At 44.1% G+C, this 21,030-nt stretch overlaps 1 protein-coding gene across 1 annotated transcript in view; it reads left to right on the forward strand.

The window, feature by feature from the left end:
- Positions 1 to 3,164: 3,164 nt before the first annotated feature.
- Positions 3,165 to 21,030, forward strand: part of R3HCC1 (R3H domain and coiled-coil containing 1) — a gene marked incomplete at its 5' end in the record, with an annotated part of 32,197 nt that continues 14,331 nt past the window's right edge. Inside the window, one exon of the mRNA XM_081844337.1 lies at positions 3,165 to 3,359. Within this exon, the coding sequence (XP_081700463.1) occupies positions 3,165 to 3,359 (195 nt within the window). The remainder of the gene's footprint in view (positions 3,360 to 21,030) is intronic.

Raw genomic sequence — 21,030 nt, forward strand, 5'->3', positions numbered from 1 at the left:
CTGTGATTCAGCTGTGGTATTTTGTCACCTGTAAAAACCAACTCATCCTGGCATTGTGACATCTTTTGGGATTGTATATATGTATATATGTTTTCTTTTCTTGGTGTGTGTGTGTGTGTGTGTGTGTGTGTGTGTGTGTGTGTGTGAGTGTGTATACACACACCCTTAAGTACACATGAGGAACACACATGTAGGATGAACACGTTTTTATGGTTTCCAGCAACTGGCATTCAGAAGCAGTGTTGCCTCCAGCTGTGGAGGGAGGTCATACCCATCGTGGCTAGTAGCCACTGACAGCATTATCCTCTATGAATTTGTCTAATCCACTTTTAAAGCCATTCAAATTGGCTTTCCCTCAAAGTCTGATTGTCTCACTGAAATCTGATTTCATAGGTTTAACCAATTAATATCTTTTTGCATTGTATATCTTGTAAACAGCTCAGAGATTATTGTAGTTAAGCAGTATGTAAATTGTTTAAATAAAGAAAGTATTGTGGAAACTGTAGTTGGTTAAAAGTTGCTGGGGATTGTAACTCTGTGAGGGGTGAACTACACTGCCCAGGGACTTCTGGTGAGGCAAGATGGCAAGTGCAGAGCTCATAGGAGGATGGATGGTGGCTGAATCCTGACAAGACAGAAGTACTGTTTTTGGGGGACAGGGGGTGGGTGGGTGTGGGGGACTCCCTGGTCCTGAATGGGGTAACTGTGCCCTGAAGGACCAGGTACGCAGCCTGGGAGTCATTTTGGACTCACAGATGTCCATGGAGGCACAGGTCAATTCTGTATCCAGGGCAGCTGTTTATCAGCTCCACCTGTTACGCAAGATGGGACCCTACCTGCCCGCAGACTGTCTCACCAGAGTGGTGCATGCTCTAGTTATCTCCCGCAATGCGCTCTGCATGGGGCTACCTTTGAAGGAAACTGCAATTAATCCAGAAAGCGGCAGCTAGACTGGTGACTGGGAGCGGCTGCCGAGACCACATAACACCGGATTTGAAAGACCTACACTGGCTCCCAGTACATTTCCAAGCACAATTCAAAGTGTTTAAAGCTCTAAATGGCCTTGGCCCAGTATACCTGAAGAAACGTCTCCACCCCCATCGTTCTGCCCAGACACTGAGGTCCAGCGCCGAGAGCCTTCTGGCGGTTCCCTCATTGCGAGAAGTGAGGTTACAGGGAACCAGACACAGGGCCTTCTCAGTAGTGGCGCCCACACTGTGGAACACCCTCCCTTCAGATGTGAAGGAAATAAGCAGATATCTTATCTTTAAAAGACATCCGAAGGCAGCCCTGTTTAGGGAAGTTTTTAATATGCTGTATTGTTTTTAACATTTGATTGGGAGCAGCCCAAAGTGGTTGGGGAAAGTCAGTCAGATGGGCGGGGTATAAATAATAAATTATTATTATAGGGACCGCCAGCACCTGCAGGGCTCTCTGGCTGGTCCATTCATTGCCAAAGCCACTGCCGCAAGCAGGAGGGAGCCAGGACTGAGGGGGCTGCGCGAGGCTCCCAACCCCCCCCCCACCTGACAACCTTGGCTGCAACAGGACTGGGATCACCCCAGCAGTGTTCCAACAGAGATCAGAGGTCCAGAGGCCTCTGGAGCCCAACAGACAATGCAGCGGAGCGCCCCCCCCCCGAACACTTGCCAGCCTCCACTGTCACGGCCATTACCACTGCAGCCATCAAGAGAGAGAGTGGGGGGGGGGGGACCGGGAGAGCCAGGGAGGCTGCATAGAAGCACACGGCCCAATTTCCCCCCTCATTTTTTTCTTTTCTAACTCTCAATAATTAAAATGGCAGCACCCATAAAGGAGTCCTGAACTAACATAGGGGCCGCCACTTCAGCCCTGATGTCCTCTTCTTTTTTATTTCTCATTTTTTAAATTAAACAGGAAAATATATATAGAATAATATGAAATCTGAGTCTTTCGCACCTCCCCCACCCTACCATTATTATTATCATCATCCTTTAAAAAAACCCCAAAACTTCTTATTCCACTTTATTGCTATTGCTATTTTTCCCTTCTCTCTTTTTTCTTTTTTTCCTTCCTCTTTCCTTTTTCTATTTAAAGAGAACACACACACACACACACACACACACACACAAATATATACATACTTTTATTTCCCCCCCTGTCAAAGGGGTTTTCTATATACTTTTTATTTTTACTTTTATTATTTGATATATACAGTGGTACCTCGGGTTACATACGCTTCATGTTACAGACTCCGCTAACCCAGAAATAGTACCTCGGGTTAAGAACTTTGCTTCAGGAGGAGAACAGAAATTGTGCGGCAGCAGCGGGAGGCTCCATTAGCTAAAGTGGTGCTTCAGGTTAAGAACAGTTTCAGGTTAAGTATGGACCTCCGGAACGAATTAAGTACTTAACCAGAGGTACCACTGCCTCAAGGTATTACTTCCAGATAGCACCACCTCAACATCTTCAGGTTCTTTATTTCTTTCTCTTTCTTTATTTCCTTCCTTCTTAACTCTTAAATTTCCTACCCCTTCCATCCCCCCTCCTCTCTTTTCTTCTCTCCCCTTCCCCCCAAACAAACAATAATAGTAGTAGTAGTAGTAATAATAATAATAATAATAATAATAATAAACCACATACCTACATGCATATATATCCCCATCCACTTTCAATAGTAACTCCCCCCACCCTTTTGTGGTCATCTACCTCATACTATAACTTGAACCACCACTGCAATTTTTCATTATTACTATTACTATTTTCTTTCTTTATTTTCCCTTTTTATTTTATTCTACTTTTCCTTCTCCCCTTTGTTCCTCTTCTTTCCCCCTTTTGTTTGTTTTGTTTTGCCTTGAACACAACCTTGCCAGCCTACAGAGACCCCAGAGAAGTCCTTAAAAACAGCCCAGACATGACAAAAATGGCCGCCCAATCCAGACACTCTGCAAAAGCCACCAGTCAACAACGCCTGTTCAACTCAGCAATTCAACAACACCCAGGAACCACCACCAAAACTCCTAACTACCACACACCCCACTCCAAAAGAATACCACACACATCTCAAACCAAGAACATCAGGGAGATTGAGATGGCAGCAGCCATGGAGATGGCGAACCGCACTGAGCCCACAACATCCCCCCCAAGATGACAACAACCCAACAACAAGACGAGACCTGAGGGAAATGGAACAGAGATTAGAAGAAATACTGAAGAACAGAGTGACTGCCCTGCAGACAATAACCAGCAACCTGGCCTCCAAAGTAGAAACCCTCATTAGCACCATCTCCATTCTAGAAAATAAGAACCGAATGCAAGAAAGACTAATAGAGCAGTTCCGAGAGGAAAACACATGTGCGAAAAATGAGCTGGCTGAACTGGTAAGCCACCTGGAATAGAAAGCACAGAAATGAGAACCAAACAAGCAGACCTTGAAGATCGCAGTACAGAGCTCTCAAACCTACGCCGAATCCCCCCCCCCCCGAGATATCATTGTGTGCTTTGCCTGCTATAAAAAGAAAGAAGAAATATGGAACAATCTCAGAAACTCAACCACTCTCCAATATGGAGAAAACCCCATCATGGCCTTACAGGATCTAATGAAAGAGATCGTAGACCGAAGAAAAAGCCTATGCCCATGTATCCAATGTCTTCAACAAGCATGAATCAAGTACCGATGGGGCTTCCCCTTTTGCCTCATTGTAACCACCAACACAGCACAGCAAATGGCCACCAACATACCTGAAGCCCTGTAACTACTGGAGAACCTCGGACTCGACCATCTGCCAGAATGGCAACGGACAGACCCACCAAACGACAGCCATGATGAAACAACAGCAAGTGATGACGACAGTAGAGGAAGAAGAAATCACAGAAATGACACGACAATGCAAACCAGTACAGTCAAGCACCACTCACAGAACCGTCCCACTGAACATACACAAGATGGCTAACCAACCTTAACCAAATCAACCAAACCCACATACCATAGACTGAAAACCCTGAAACAACCACAGCTGAATGAAACAACTGGAAATCACCTCAAACTGACAGACTGGTGACTCCCTTCCCCTTTTCCTCTCACCCATGCCATTAATATTACCAGCAGCACCACTACCCCCTGCCCCGCTATAGAGATCCCCCACGCCCATCCATAACACAAAAAGAACCAGACATACAAAAATAGACCACCCTCACACACCAACATCTCCGTCTCTTCCTTCACCACACAAAGGCAATAAACAAAATAAGCAGCTAAAAGAAAAGGAAAACAAAGAAAGAAACCTATACCAAATAAAACAATCCACAAACAGGCTAAAATCTGACACACAACCAGCTCAATGGTGGTGCCAGAGTCCCATATCCCCATCCCAACAAACCAATAATGTTGTTAATAACACTGACAACATCGCTTATAAACCTTATACCCAACATAGGAGTCACAAAGGCACTTAACACTGTTTCACTGACCACTGCCTATTGCAAACAACAGAGAAGACAGCCTGTTCTTAAACAAGGCCCTCCATGCCAGCTGAGACTCAGGACCAACTGGCTAGATACCAGATGGTCCAATATACCCCAAATAAACACCTATATGACTATATATAGGCTATTTTCTGTAATCTTTAACCCAAATCTAATTCTAACCCCCTCCTCCGCCAGCCATCACATTTTATGTCAGCGCAACTTAATAGGTTCGACAGACAATATAAGGTGAGAGACACAGGGCAACCCAGACGGGTTGGCAGGGAATCATCCTATAAAGTAGATAAGCAGAATGGGTAGCTTAAAAACAGTTACACTAAACATGAGGGGGTTGGGAAACCCTGTCAAAAGAAAATAACCATGAAGCCACACATTGCCTTCCTCCAAGAAATACACCATTTCTTTGCATGGAGGTTGGATGCTATCAAGCAAATGTTATCCTACATGCAAGAGCTCCAAATCAACTTAGCTGTGCAACCTCTATTTGTTGGTATGTGATCACTAGGCCCCGCCTACCCATGAGGCAGCGTGAAGCCCTGACTCAGGTGGTGAAAGCCCCTGAGGTGGCACCCCCTTGGGTGCCCTGCCCACCCTGCTAATGGCAGAGAAGTAGAACTGGCACTGGATCCAATTTCTGGTGAGATCTCATGAGATCTTGCCGGAAATTGGTGCCAATGGCAGTGCCACTTCTCTGTTGCTGGTGGAGGTGGCTGAGTGGGGTGGCAGTGGCCAGGCAGCACTTCCCGATTTGCCTCAAGTAGCAAAATGAGAAGCATCACTGGGGCCTTTTTTTCCAGCTGGAACTCACCGGAACTCAGTTCTAGCACCTCTCAGGTGGGTGCCATTGCCATTCTAAGAGAACAAAGGAGGCCTTCATGGTGAATTCTGGCACCACTTTTTTTAGAAAAAGAGCACCGAGCATCACCTCTTGTCATCCCATCCCATCCCAAAATAGCCACAGTCCAGAAAGCCTCTTTCTCTCCATGCCACAATCCCTACAGAAACATCCTCTCTGAAGTTATTGGCAACTCAAGAGAAGCCTGCATTGATGGGAATGGGAATCTCCCTTGAAATGCAAATAGCAGCTTGGGAGAAGTAACTTCCCTGAGACTATGGCAGAGTGAGGAGCAGTTAGACTTACCCACCACTTCCCAGAGTCCTAAGGCTGGTCACAATTACCTGGGCTGCTACTAACTTAGCGAAACAAACAAGCACACTTTAATTGTATTCACATAATTAACTTCCTGTTTGGTTGCAGCAGTCTGGATTTACCAGTTAACCACCACAGCCCTGCCTATCTGAAGAAATTTCATCAGGGCTGCTGCCTTAAGGCTCTCCCTACACTGGGGGTGGGGGGTGGGGGGGGTGGTCTCATTTCAATAACAATGGCTTTTAAAGTGGCTTTTCCTACTCCTGCCATTTAATTACTGTCTTCCTTGCATAATCCCATCCTGTCTGATAGCTTCGAGTGGCAGGTGAAGGGGGGGAAGGAGGGTACCTGCCACCATTTCACTGTAAAATGTGACAGAGGTTAGGGTTTTTACTTTAATTTTTTAAAAATACACACACACACACACACACACACACACACACACACACTTTGAAAAGCCAAAGCAGAAAATGGCAGATGTGCAGACGTGATTCTCTTGCCTTCCGCCATGGTGGGACATCTCTAGTGCCATTTCTTCCCCAGTTTTTCCTTTCCAACAACCTTTTAACAGAAAGAAAAAGATGAAGGTGATAATTACTGAGTTAACTGTAATGACTAAATACACCCCAATTACAGTCAAGTTGCTGCTCAGTTGGTGTGGGTGGGAGAAAGCCTTTTGCTGACGCTCTGTGGGGACCATCCTGGTTTCTCCTTGTTGCAGCACTGACAGATCTGCTGTTTAATCAGCTTTTTGAAAAAGTGAAGCTGCTTTTCTGTTCCTTCCCTCATCTCAGAAAAGGGCAACCAAAATGATTCCAGAAACTCCCCAAAGACAAAAGGTTGCACCTTTTGGATTTTTCAGTTTAGAGAAAAGGGTCAGCAGGTGATGGCTTCTCTCATACAAACCTGCCCATGTTTTAAGGTAGGGATGCAGAAATTGGCCCTCTGGGTGACAGCTCCCATCATGCCTGACCACTGCCCTTGAAGGCTGGGGCTGATGGATTGGAGTTCAACAACACCTGGAGGGTCACAGATTCCCCCCTCCTTGTTTAAAGGTGTTTAGGACAGGTTCTCCTCTTTGTCCCATCAACACCTGAAGTGCATTTGCAGATGACCTGAGAAAATGAGCCACCATCTTACTTTTCCTACAGTTCTGCAGAATGTCCAATGCAGCATTGCCCCAAGGCATTGTGGGAAATGTAGAACAGGAGCTGCTTGCTGCCACTAGAAGCCCAAGGAGAGCATCAGCCACCTCTGCATTTCCAGGCCAGCTCTGTCAGTCACACCAATTGTGAAGAAGGCTGGGTTCAGCCAGGGGCAGCCAATGTGTTGCTGGGACTTCCATCACCTTCAACCAGTATTGCCAGTGGTCAGGTGTGGTGGGAGTTCAACCACATCTGGATGGCACCACATTGGCTACTCCGGTTAAGACCTCTAGTGAAAAACCTGCTGGGAATTTGCTTCAAATATGGCACTGTCAGGCAAGAAATGCCCAAAGTGAGGAATTAACTTTTTATTGTCAAAAGTACACTTACAAATTAGGGAAAGTCCATCAGTGCTATGTGTCTCAGCTACTTCTATTTTTTTTTTTTTTAAATATTTATTAAGGTTTTTAAATACAAATGCACCAATAATAAACAATCTTACTTCTTTTACAACCATTTCATCACTTCTTTGGACTCCCTCACGTCTCCCGCTCCCATTTACATCGTTAAAAATTTTTTCCAAACAAATTATCAACTTGTTTACAATCTCATGTCCACTCATTCAAATATAATCTAGCACTTCTTCCAAAAAATTTTTATATTTTCTTTAGTCTCACTTATCATCAAATTTAAATCTAGTTTAGTGGTGGCCAGTTTTTTATAATCTAGCATCCTTCTTAACATTCAACCAAATTACAATGTTTTTGTAGATACATCTTAAATTTCTCCCAGTCTTCCTCCATCTTCTCTTCTCCCAGATCACGGATTCTGCCGGTCATCTCGGCCAGTTGCATATAGTCCATCAGCTGCATCTGCCACTCTTCCAGTGTGGGTAGATCTTGAGTTTTCCAGTTTTTTGCAATGAGAATCCTTGCTGCCGTTGTTGCATACATAAAAAATGTTCGATCCTTCTTTAACACCTTCTGGCCGACAATACCCAGAAGGAAGGCCTCTGGTTTCTTTGTGAAGGTATACTTAAATACCTTTTTCAGCTCATTATATATCATTTCCCAGAAGGCCTTCACCTTAGGGCATGTCCACCAGAGGTGAAAGAATGTTCCTTCATTTTCTCTGCATTTCCAACATTTATTATCAGACGAATGGTATATTTTGGCAAGTTTAACTGGGGTCATGTACCATCTATATATCATTTTCATTACATTTTCCTTCAGAGCATTACATGCGGTGAAGTTCAGCCCAGTGGTCCACAACCTTTCCCAGTCCTCAAACATAATGTTATGCCCAATGTCCTGTGCCCATTTTATCATAGCCGATTTAACCATTTCGTCTTGTGTATTCCATTTTAGCAGCAAGTTATACATTCTAGATAGTACCTTGGTCTTTGGTTCTAACAATTCTGTTTCTAACTTCGATTTCTCCACCTGGAACCCTAACTTTTTGTCATTTTTAAAAACTTCTTTAATCTGAGCATAATGTAACCGGTCTCGCACCTTATCCTTCATTTTCTCCAAACTCTGCATGTGTCTCAGCTACTTCTAATGGTAAAGGTAAAGGTACCCCTGACCGTTAGGTCCAGTCCCGAACGACTCTATGGTTGCGGCGCTCATCTTGCTTTACTGGCTGAGGGAGCTGGCATTTGGCCACAGAGAGCTTCTGGGTCATGTGGCCAGCATGACTAAGCCACTTCTGGCGAACAAGAGCAGTGCATGGAAATGTTGTTTACCTTCCCACTGGAGCTGTACCTATTTATCTAATTGTACTGCAGTGGTACCTCGGGTTACAGATGCTTCAGGCTACAGACTCCGCTAACCCAGAAAAAGTACCTCGGGTTAAGAACTTTGCTTCAGGATGAGAACAGAAATCGTGCGGCGGTGGCACAGCAGCAGCAGGAGGCCCCATTAGCTAAAGTGGTGCTTCAGGTTAAGAACAGTTTCAGGTTAAGAACAGACCTCCGGAACGAATTAAGTACGTAACCAGAGGTACCACTGTACATGCTTTCGAACTGCTAGGTTGGCAGGAGCTGGGACAGAGCAATGGGAGCTCACCCTGTCGCAGGGATTGGAACCACCAACCTTATGATCGGCAAGCCCTAGGCTCTGTGGTTTACACCACAGCACCACCCGCGTCCCCAGCTACTCCTAGGTGTGCACTTAATGATGCAGTTGCAGCAACAGAGAGGCTCTGCCCTGACTTCGGCTTATATATCTCCCCTATCTGGGGTGCACCATCTAGCTCAGGACTGTTGACTAGCAGGGACTTTCCACGGTTTCAGAGATGAATCTTTCCCTTCTTTATCTGGGGACTGAACCTGGGACCTTATGCATGCAAAGCAGATGCTCCACCTCTGAGCTATGGCCCTTTCTTGAGACTGCTGAGTGGAAACCAGCAGGCACAAGGGGTAAAAGGAATACAGTTGGTGGCTAATGCAATTTCTTGCCTGAGGAAATTAAGCTCAAACAGCACCTCAGGTGGGATCAGGGTCTTAATAGGGTGTGGGGGGGGGGAGAGAACAGGGTAGCTGATGTAGATTTGAGGAAAGGGGAACAGTGTTAGCACAGACTTCCAGGGCTGACTGGAAACAGCCAGATTTAAATCAATCATCATCATCACCTCCTTAGGTTCCTTTCCAAATTGGAGTCCTTAGAGGCCGTTCTCATCAGAGGCAGGTGCAGAGTGAGGGCCTGGCTGCAGGCTGGATCGTGCTGAAGGCCTTGGCCACTTGAAGCAAAGGCTCTTGAGCAATCACAGACCTGGCTTTCTCAATCTGTATGGTAATGGTAATTCGCAGCAATCAGAAATGAAGAGAGAAATGCAGAGAGAGATTAACACTTTGTGGGCAAGAAGCTTCTCAAGAGGCCGGCCATGAAAGAGAAAGGTGGAGTTTGTACATCAAGATAAACCAGGCTTGCTGGCTTAAAGCGATTTGTCCTAGTGCCTGATCGCTCCTGCTTCACTCCCTGTCTGGCATGAGCAGGAGAAAGAAGCAGGAAGCTGCAACTAAGTCTGGCTTCCTTGCAATGTTTGTATATGAGATCATGCTTTGGTTCTCTCTAGGATTCCAGAGCCAACAGCAACACACCATGGTGTGATGCTGGGGAATGACTCAGGCTTCAGGAGAAACAAGTACAGTACATAACCATCCAAAGTTTGGATGTCACAAGGAAAGCGCTTTTACATGCAACCTTCATGAGTGTGCATACTCTGTGTGCAATAGTTGAGCTGTACAATCAACCAGCACACACTCTTTCACACAAACACTTGCAGATGTGCAGAGACAGTTTGTACCTGTGTTCAGTGTAACATGCAAGCAAGCCAAGCTTAACTGTGGCTTCCTGGCTTGTTTCTCCTGCTTGTGCCAAGCATGGTGCATGCTGCATGTTCACAATAAACCACAGAAAGCCAGCAATCCTAGCTTATTGTGATGTGTAAATTCAGCCCTCACTATCTGCTCACCCAGCAGGGTTGTGGAGAAAAGGAGACCTCAGTTTTGTTTTGGGATCCTGTGAAAGATGCATCGGGTGCCTGGGAAGGAAATAAGTCATACAAAGCAGTAGTAGATAAATACAGCAACATATGTTTAAAACAAGCAGCAGAAAATAGTTTAAAATAAAAAGCAGCACTAAATTCCCAGTATATATAGCAATGAAAAGCAGTTTGCAGTAAACAGGTATTCAAGGTGCATTTAAACTCAGTACTATTCAGCAATTACTCAGAATAAAGCAATGGAACATGCCACAGCTTGCTTGTTCTTTATTTATTTTATATCTCACCCATCCTCCAAGGAGGCATACATAGTTGTCCTCCCTCATTTTATCCTTACAACAACCCTGTGAGTTAGGTCTTCTTTGCAGAGTAGGGGTTTGAACCCGTCTCCCAGGTCCTATTCCAACACTTCAACCACGACACCACACTGGCTGGATTGCATGTTTTCTTCAAAACTCTTATAATGTACTGTCAGCATTCCATAACCCCTCAGTTCCTCCAGTTTTGTCCCTGATTTTATACATAATAAAAGTGCAGATCCTTACAGAAAGAGGCTTTTGCTTTCAGCTCATTTCAAAGGACTAATGGCTGTGAGATCTGGTTAGCTTGTGCATCGTCTAGGGATAGTCTCTCTCTAAAACCGCACTTGCAAACTGAGATGGGTTTCAGTTGCCTCTCAGTCATGAAATAATGCATAACAATACGACCCACAGATTACAGACTACTGAAGATTTTGTAATTGTATTTTTTGTCTGTGCAACCTATCATGGGACCTTAGGGCAAGCAAGAAATAAGAAATACGGTAAATGCATACATAAATAAGAAACAAATAAAAAAGAATAGCAGTAGAAACAAACCCTAACATAATAATAACATGATGGATTTTGCATCAGCTCCCCAGGGAAAGTGCTCCCACATTAATCAGTGCATGGAATGGCAAGAAGGACTGCCAGGTACTGAAAAGGGCACAAGACCACAATGCACATCTGCATATCATTTGCATATGCTAATTCATGCTGTATGGGCAGCTGGGGTCTCATTGGCATTGCATTTTGCAGCATGCCATAAAAGCAAAGTTTTTAAAGTGTTTGCTCAGCCAGCTTTAAAGTCAGCAGCACAAAAACTGTTATGTGCTTTATGTTTTTATTGTTATGCTTTACTGATGATTAAGGAAACAGCTGCAATATCATCAGTCTCTGTCAATCACCCTGGGAGCCTAGGCTGAAGGGTGGGTAAGAAACACCAGAAATACATAAACCAACAACTAAGGGTAGTAGAAACAAAATCTAATCTAATAACATGATAACGTATACAGCATTATTGTCAGCTTGAGGTCACATTCATGCTCTATATCCATTGTTGACTGTCATGCTTTCTTCCAAAGAACTGCAGGTAGGGAGTTATTCTTGTTTGCTGTTATGTATTTTTGTGCTTTTATACTGTAAACTACCCTGTGATCCTTGGATAAAAGGCAGTATATACGTACGTTTTTAAAATAAATAAATAATCTCCCACAGAGATCCAATTCCCAGCCCTATTAACAAACTATAGAATTCACAGAGAAGCCATGTGTGACTGAGATGTGATCTTATGACCCTGGTCACAAGGTCACTTGCCAGTGAAGATGCTGCCACAGTCATTCACGAGGCACTGAATGCAGGGATTAATGTGGTGGTCCCCTGAATACCCACCAAAAATGCCCCTGGCAGAAGCCAATATGATGTGATGGAATCCAGGCCACACCCCCCCTCTCAGAGAGAGCCAAAGGGGCCTAGTGGTGAGAAGGTTGGACTAGGACCTGGAAGGCCAGGGTTCAAATCCTGCAGCTCACTGGGTGACCTTGGGCTAGTCATTGTTCTCAGCCTGCCCTAACCCCTTGTGGTCCCTTCCAACTCTACCTCACAGGGTTGTTGTGAGAATGAAATGTGGAGGGGGATCAGCCATGTATGCCCCCTTGAGCTTCTTGGAGGGAAGGTGGGAGAGAAATGAAATGCAACAAACAATGTTTGTGTAAAATCCTCAGGTGAGACTCACAGATCTGGCTTGCCACTGTGGGAAACTGGATACAGGACTAGGAGAATTTCCAGACTCACTCTTTTTGGGTGGGATTCAATCACTTCCTAGCAAGGTGATTTGGAGCTTTCCTCCAAAAGATCAGAATGAATGAATGAATGAATTTATTTGCAATAAGGAAAGTGCACTAGAAGTTTTGGGATAACACTTGCTTTGACACAACTGCTGTCTAATTTCCCCACGAATTAATCAGGATGGATGCTCATGAAACAGCTGGCATCATCTAATCTCCCTGCTGGTCATCTAGGACTGGAAGCAGGGATGTCAGAGGGAAACAGAAATGGCTGAGGTTTGCTTGTTTGTCCCTAAGTGGAAAGGTGGAAAGGTGAGAGTGTTTGTGTGAGAGAATGACTGACTGACTGACTGAATGAATGAATGAGCTTTGTTTGTTATGTGTGCAAATGTGCACAAATATGTGTGTGAGAGAGAATGAGAGGGATGGGCACCCCCACTCTCTTTTTGCTTTGGTCCTTCCCATCCACCATTGGCATGTGGCCCCCGGAAGCTTAGTAAAAAGGGAACCTGGCTCCCTGGGCTAAATATGGGCCTTGCCTGGAGCAACGAAGAAACAAATCATCCCAAACGTCTTCTTGTGCACAGCATGGAAGTCTGTCCAAGAGAGTTGTGGGATTGCAAAAAGCCCCTTTAAGGGCCCTTTAAGACAGACAATGGGCATTCTGGAATCAGGGGAGATTCTAGGAATGTTGACCACAGAACAACTGAAACAGCTTAAGGGACTACCACCCTCTATCAACTGAAGTCCGAGTAAGTTTTCTAATAAAGGGGGCTATTAAACATTAAACGCCAAAACTTTAGTAATTCCTGTGTGTCATGGACAATGATCTGATATAGTTTTTAACTGATACATGTGGCTTAACATATTACCATCGAATGTAGGACCCATCGTGGGAGATGAGGTATGGTTTGAAGGAACCTTATCTTTCAACTTCCAGCTTCTATTTTTAAAAAAAACAAAAACAGTTGCAATTTTTATTTTATGAGTCTCCCATTGTGTCAGACTGCAAAGAACTGGGTGTATATGATTTTCAAAATATTCTTTGAAAGTACTTTACTAAAGTTTAACAAATAATTATTCAACAGTTTCTTTTCCTTAAAGTTGTCTCATACCAAACTCCAGTTCTAAGAATGCTACGCAATCGCAAAGATTTGTAAACCGATGTGACAAGCAAATATTTATTTCATAAATTCTGACAATCCAAGAGTTATATTTGATGTATTTCTATACAAGGCTTCATTCCTCCTTTCAAATGGGGTTGTCACTAAATTCCTCAGTTTGGTCCAGTTACAGAAAAATCCCTGCTCCATCTCGCATATTTGGTGAATTTATACAGCTCAATTATTATTATTACATTTCTAAAAAGCAAGAAGCATGACCACAGCTCAAGGATACTCCATTCAGGCAAAAGTTCTTGAGGGCACAGAGCAGAACCAGTGAAAGATGTGATCTGGAAGAAGGACCACATTTGGCTCACAGCTTGAAGGGTCCCCATCCCTTCTCTTGGGCTCAGGCCCCCTCAAATAATTATGGGCACTGTAGTTTGCTCAGGGTTTCTGGGAATTGTAACTCTGGGAGGCGTAAACTAGTCCCCAGAATTCTTTGAGGGGAAAAATATGCTTTGCATATGTAGAACATGGAACATGGAATATAGGACTTTGTTGGATAACACAGATACAGTGGAACCTTGGGTTATGTACCATCCTCCTTACAAATGCTTTGGGTATCGAGCTCTGCTAACCTGGAAGTAGATGCTCCTTGTTGCGAACTTTGCCGCGAGATGCGAGCGGAGGTCGCACGCAGACGGTGTGGCAGCAGCGGGAGGCCCCATTAGTGAAAGCGCGCCTCAGGTTAACGGTTTTGACTTAAGAACAGACCTTCGGAATGAATTAAGTTCGTAACTGGAGGTATCACTGTAATGAGTGTCCCGAACACAAGACTGTCATCATTGCATGAGAGTTGTGATGTTTTAACATCCATATTGCAGCGCTTCAAGAAACCCGAAGAGCAGCTGAGGGACAACTGAAGGAAGAAAAAGGAGGCTATACATTCTTCTGGAAGGGTCTACCTGAACAAGAATGTTGAATACATGGAGTAGGCTTTGCTATCAAAAATGATCTTGTGAAGCTCTTGTCAGAAGTCCCTACCGGCATTAATGAGCAACTTTCAATCCTTCAATTAAAACTTGCCCAAACCCAACAGGCTACTATTTTAAGCACTTATGCACCAACACTGGATGCCAATGAAGACATTAAAGAAAATTTTTTTCCCCTAGCTGGAGGCCATCCTATCAGAGATGCCTAAGGTTATCATCCTGGGTGATTTTAATGCAAGAGTTGGCAAGTTTTCGATCTGTGGCCTGGGACTATTGCGGACGAAGGAATTGGCAACAGCAACCAGAACGGAATCTTACTTTGACTATATGTGCAGCACACAACCTTCTTATTACCAACACACTCTTTCGACAAAAAAATAAATTTAAAATATCACGGAGGCACCCTCAGTCGAACCACTGGCACCTCTTCGAGTATGTAATTATCTGAGCTAAAGATCGCTGTGATGTGCTCCTTACCAGAGCTATGACGAGTGCCGACGACTGCTGGACGGATCACTGACTAAGACAGAACCCTGTGGCACCCCACTAGTCACTCTTCTAGAAGAACCAGAGAACTAAAGAACACCTGGTGGATAAAAAAAGTTCAAGAGATCCAGCACTTAGCTGACACTCATGATGCACTGAGTTTTTTTAAAGCCACAAAGACCATATATGGGCCAATAAATCATGGCATTTGCCCCCTATGCTCAACAGACGGGTACCACACTTCTAAAGGATAAATAAGATTTTGCCCTGTGCTGGAAAGAACATTACCAGCATCTCCTTAACCGCAACTCCCCTGTAGCTCCTGAGGTCCTCTCACAAATTCCACAAAAACAAATTAGAGATGAACTTGCAATCTGGGAGAGTTGTGTACAGCTATTAACCAAGTGAAAAACAACAAAGTCAGCGGACCTGATGGGATACCTGCCAAAGTTTTCAAAGTGGGTGGAATTGAACTTACACAACAACTTCGCAAGCTCATTGAAAAAATCTGGGAGAGAGAGGAGATCTCAGCAGACTTTAGGGATGCCAAAATTATCAACCTTTTTAAAACAGGTGATAGAATGGATTGCAGAAACTATTGAGGCATCTCTTTATTAGCTGCAGCCGGCAAAATTCTGTCAAGGATCTTAGCAAACTGTCTTCTAATTATATCCGAGGCTACCCTTCCTGAATCCTAAAATGGTTTTTGACTTTCTAGGGGGACAATGGACATGATTTTCATTGCTTGACAGCTTCAAGAAAAATGCAGAAAGCAAAACCAACCCCTGTATATGGCGTTTATTGACCTGACTAAGGCTTTCAACACTGTAAATCTTAATGCCCTGTGGACTGTCCTTCTGAAAATTGGCTTCCCAGATAAATTTGTGAACATCCTTCGGCTCCTCCATGATAATATAACAGCAACAATCGCAGATAACAATGGCTCTCAAAGTGAACCATTCAAAAGAGGGATGAAAGTGAACCATCTCAAAGTGAACCATCCCTCCAAAGAGGGATGCGTTATTACCCCAACTCTATTCATTATTTTCACTGCCATGATCCCATACACTGTCAAAGGGAAACTCCCCACCGGGGTAGAAATCTTATATTGATAACGGTGACATGATCCACATGTGGTGGACGTGTGAAAAGATTAAGACTTTTGGGGGGGAAATATACGATGAATAAAAAAAGATGATGGGGATAACTTTTACTAAAAAACCGGAGGCATTTCTATTAAGTATTTTAGACAAAGAGGAGGTTAAGTCGGTTATGATTCACTGGGCCAAAGATTTTGGGTATAATATACAGCTAAGTGATTGGGTAAAAATATGGAAAGAAGGTTTAAAACTTACTGCATGCATTGCTCTAAAAGAAAATGTGATGAAAATGATGTATAGATGGTATATTACACCTGTCAAGTTAGCGAAAATGTATAAAGTCAGTAATAAATGTTGGAAATGTAAAGAAAAAGAGGGAACATTTTATCACATGTGGTGGGAATGTAAAAAGGTGAAATGCTTCTGGGAGATGATATATAATAAGATGTAAAAAATGTTGAAATATACATTCATAAAGAAACCAGAAGCATTTTTACTGGACATTGTGGGGAGTGATATAAATAGAAGGGAATGTAAGCTCTTTTTATATGCAATAACAGCAGCAAGAATATTACTGGCCCAAAAATGGAAGCAAGAAGAATTACTGATGATTGAAGAATGGAGCATGAAGTTAATGGACTATGCAGAACTAGATAAACTAACAGGAAGGATTCGAAACTGGCGGGACCAGAAATTCACGGAAGACTGGAGTAAATTTACGGACTATTTGAAAAGTATTTGTGAAGATCAGACAACGTTTGTTGGTTTGCAAGAAGTTTTGTGAGGAGTATTATTGGAAGTATTGCAAAAATGGAGAAGGGGAAGGATGATTTGTTAAGAGATGTAAAGGCAATATAAAGTTAAGAAATGCATAAGAAGTGGTTAAAACGGTGGATCATCAGAGGTGCTGATGGAAGTCTAAAAAGATTGTATAAGTGATAAGTTTTGTGGTACATTTTATAATTTATATGTTAAAATCAATAATTTTTTAAAAAGTATTTTAGACAAAGTGATCCCAAAAATTCAAGAGAGATATTCTTGTATGCAATTGCAGCAGCTCGAATACTTGTTGCCAAGGGATGGAAAGATCAGGAGGCTCCAAAAAGAACAGACTGGCAAATTAAATTACAGGAATTTGTGGAGATGGCTCAGTTGACTAGCAAACTCAGAAGAAACTCAAAGCAAAAATTTGCAGAAAAATGGGATGATTATAGAAGCTATGTTCAAAAATACAATAATAGTTTTGACTCCATGCTAGCATTCGAGTGACAAAGGAAGTAAAAGGAGGTGGATAGCAATTAAGGATTTATTATGTTTTCTGAATGTATTGGAAAATCTATATAGAAAGGTTTATTGTTTTGTGTACATTCAATTGTAAGATAAAATATATGCGAAGGGACTAGGAAGTCAAAATTGAATAAAAGATTTTGTAAGATAAAAGGGAAAAATATTTATTTTCATTATTATCACTATGTTTTTTGTGTGTGTGTTTGTGAGGGTGTGTGTTTTGTATGGAATGTTTGGGAGGAAATAATACGGTAAATAACAAATAACAAACAAAATATTGATGTATGTAATTTTTATTTCTCAATTATATTTTGTGGTAGTATGGTTGTAATGTTTTTTGTAACATAAAATCATTCAATAAAAATTATTTTTAAAAAAGAAAGAAATCTTATATTGAACAGATGGAAAGCTCTTTAACTTGAGTAGGCTGAAAGCAAAGAGTTCATAGAATCATAGAATCATAGAGTTGGAAGAGACCACAAGGGCCATCGAGTCCAACCCCCTGCCAAGCAGGAAACACCATCAGAGCACTCCTGACATATGGTTGTCAAGCCTCTGCTTAAAGACCTCCAAAGAAGGAGACTCCACCACACTCCTTGGCAGCAAATTCCACTGTCAAACAGCTCTTACTGTCAGGAAGTTCTTCCTAATGTTTAGGTGGAATCTTCTTTCTTGTAGTTTGGAACCATTGCTCCGTGTCCGCTTCTCTGGAGCAGCAGAAAACAACCTTAAGATTACCATAACTTCCATCGTAGAGCTGCAATATGCTAATGACAATGTAGTGTGTGCACACTCAGAGGATGACCTCCAAACCATCCTAAATATCTTCGCAGAAGCCTTGGCCTATCGCTCAACATCCAAAAAACCAAAGTGCACAAGCACAAAACCAAAGTGCACAAACACAAAACAACCCTTCCGCAGCGCCACAAATACAACTCAGTGGTATAATGTTGGAAAGTATTGATCACTTTCCCTACCTTTCCACAAGGGCCAACATTGATGACGAAATCCAGCATTGCCTGAGCTCTGCAAGTGTGGCTTTCTCCCAATTGAAGGGCAGAGTGTTTGAGGACTGGGACATTTGCAGGGAAACCAAAATGCCTGTTTATAAAGCTATTGTACTACCAACCTTACTGTATGCTTGTGAAACATGGACCACTTGTAAACACCATCTCCAACTCCTCGAAAGGTTCCATCAACGGGGTCTCCAAAAAATTTTGCATACCACTTGGGAAGACAGGCGAAATAATGCCAGTGAACTGGAAGAAAGAAAGATCACCAGTGTCAAAGCAATGATTCTTCAACATCAGCTTCGTTGGACTGGTCATGTTGTTCAGGTGCCTGATTATCGTCTTCCAAAGCAACTACCAAAACAACTACGTATTCCAAACTTAAAAATGGAAAGCGTAATGATGGTGGTCAACAAAAGAGGTTTAAAGACTCTCTTAAGGCAAATCTTAAAAAATGTAGTATAAACAACTACTGGGAAACACTGGCCTGTGAGCGTTTCAGTTGGAGAACAGCCTTTACCAAAGGTGTCATGGGCTTTGAAGATGCTTGAACTCAGGACAAAAGGGAGAAAGGTGCTAAGAGGAAGGCACGCTTGGCAAATCCTCACCGTGATCAACTCCTGCATGGAAACCCCACCGCAGAAGGACATGTGGATCCAGAATTGGACCCACTGTGTTCATGGAAGACAATCTTACTCAGCTGCGAGTAATCAACTAAGAAGCAGCATGCGTAGTTTGTACACAATGTGCAGCCTGCAATTCTATACACAGAACTCAGTAGGGTTTAGTTCTGAGTAAACGTATAATTGCATTGCTGGAAGCTTCATAAAAACGTTCAGAGGTACCTGCTATGCTTATCTACTCCAAAGTTAATTACCAATGAGTTCAATGAGGCCCACTTCTAGATGAATGGTGTTATGTAGTGAAGTTTCACCCTGGGCCAGCAGGGGGATACTGTATATAGTTTTCACTCAGGTCTGTATATAGTTTTCACTCAGGTCCACGTCAGTTATTTTAGGCGGGAACTCTGGGCTGTTGTTGTTACAATGTTGACAGCCGGCTGCCTATAAAAGCAGGCCGGCTGAGCTGTTTGCAGTCAGTTCTATTCCAGCTTACGAAATAAAGAGCTACTTGGAGAAATCGCTGTGTCGTCTGCTATGTCAACCCACAACTTAACACTGGCGACGAGGATGGGATGGATGGACATCAGAGCACAGCCAGATGCGGCCAGCCTCTGAACTGAGCTGAATCACTGAGCTGAATCACAGAGCGAAATCACTGAGCGAAATCACTGGACAGAACCAATTCAGAGCTGACTGTTCTGGCTAAGAGCACTGTGTTCCATCCATCGCCCTTCACACCGGCATCGGAATCATGGCTTCACTTGTGCCTCTACCGCCGTTTGCGCCAGCCTCTGAATCATGGGACTCCTACCTCGCTCGGTTCGACTGCTACCTCCAAGCCAATGAGCTGACAGCAGTATCAAAGGATCGGAAGCGGGGCCTATTCCTCAGCCTCTGTGGGCCTGAGGTGTTTGAGACGGCCCGAGCATTGGTTGCGCCTGAAGCAGTCCAGGCAACACCATGGGACACGATCCAAGAGAAGCTCCGCAACCACTACGCACCAAAGCCGTCCAAGATTGCTGCCCGCCATGCGTTCTACCACCGGAACCAGGCAGAGGGGGAGTCAATCAACAACTACACCACCGCCCTGCGACAGGCTGCAATGCACTGTGAGTTCCGAGACTTAGACGATGCCCTGATGGATCGAATCGTCTGCGGGGTCCGGGACATCCATCTGCAACGGCGTCTCCTCGCCAAGCCAGACCTCACGCTACAGAAAGCCATTGAGGAGGCTGTGGCCTCAGAAGCTGCTGAACGCTCCGCCCAGGAGATCCGCAAGTCCAGCAGCCCGCGTCTTGCTAGGGAGCCAGTTCCGGTGCATCATGAAGACGCCAGCAGTGATGAGGCATCCTCCAGGGAAGACGATGATGTGCACCAGACAAAGCGGGAGCGCAGGAAGTTCCAACAGAAGTCCAAGGGCCAACCGGAATGTGCCGGCTGCGGAGGCAACCATTCCCGTGCCAAGTGTCGATTCAGAGACGCCATCTGTAGGAAGTGTTCCAGAAGGGGCCACATCGCTAAGGTCTGCCGATCGGCTCCGTCTGACACCCCCCCTTCATCGACTCGCAAGTCCAAGTCTTCACTCCAGTCTGCCAAGGAAAGTTGTTTCGCTCTCACCAACTGCCGCTGCCTGTCTGGAACCACGATTGGCCAAACCGACTCGCCTACGCGACGCAAGCTGAACGTCACGGTGCTCATTGAAGGAGCTCCATGTGACATGGAGATCGACACCGGGTCTGCCCTGTCCATCGTGTCATGGAGCACCATCAAAAGACTGGTACCCAGAGTGTCCAAAAGGCAACTCGACTCCCACCGCGTACACCTGAGAGACTACCAGGGAAACGACATTCCCGTGGTAGGCGTTGGCCGGTTCCGGATTGCCTTCAAGGATTTTTCGGGCCTGCTCCGGTTGGTGGTGGTCGAAGGTCAGCGGCCAAGCCTCCTAGGGCTAGACTGGTTTGATGCCCTCGGCCTGGAAGTCACCGGCATCAACTGCATCTCTAACGCAGACACTGAGGGTCTGGTCAAAGACTTTGCCGAGGTTTTTGACGGCACCTTGGGGCAATATACAGGTACG

This window comes from Podarcis erhardii, assembly GCF_964252035.2.
Source record: "Podarcis erhardii genome assembly, chromosome: 16".
NCBI classification, from domain to species: Eukaryota; Metazoa; Chordata; class Lepidosauria; order Squamata; family Lacertidae; genus Podarcis; species Podarcis erhardii.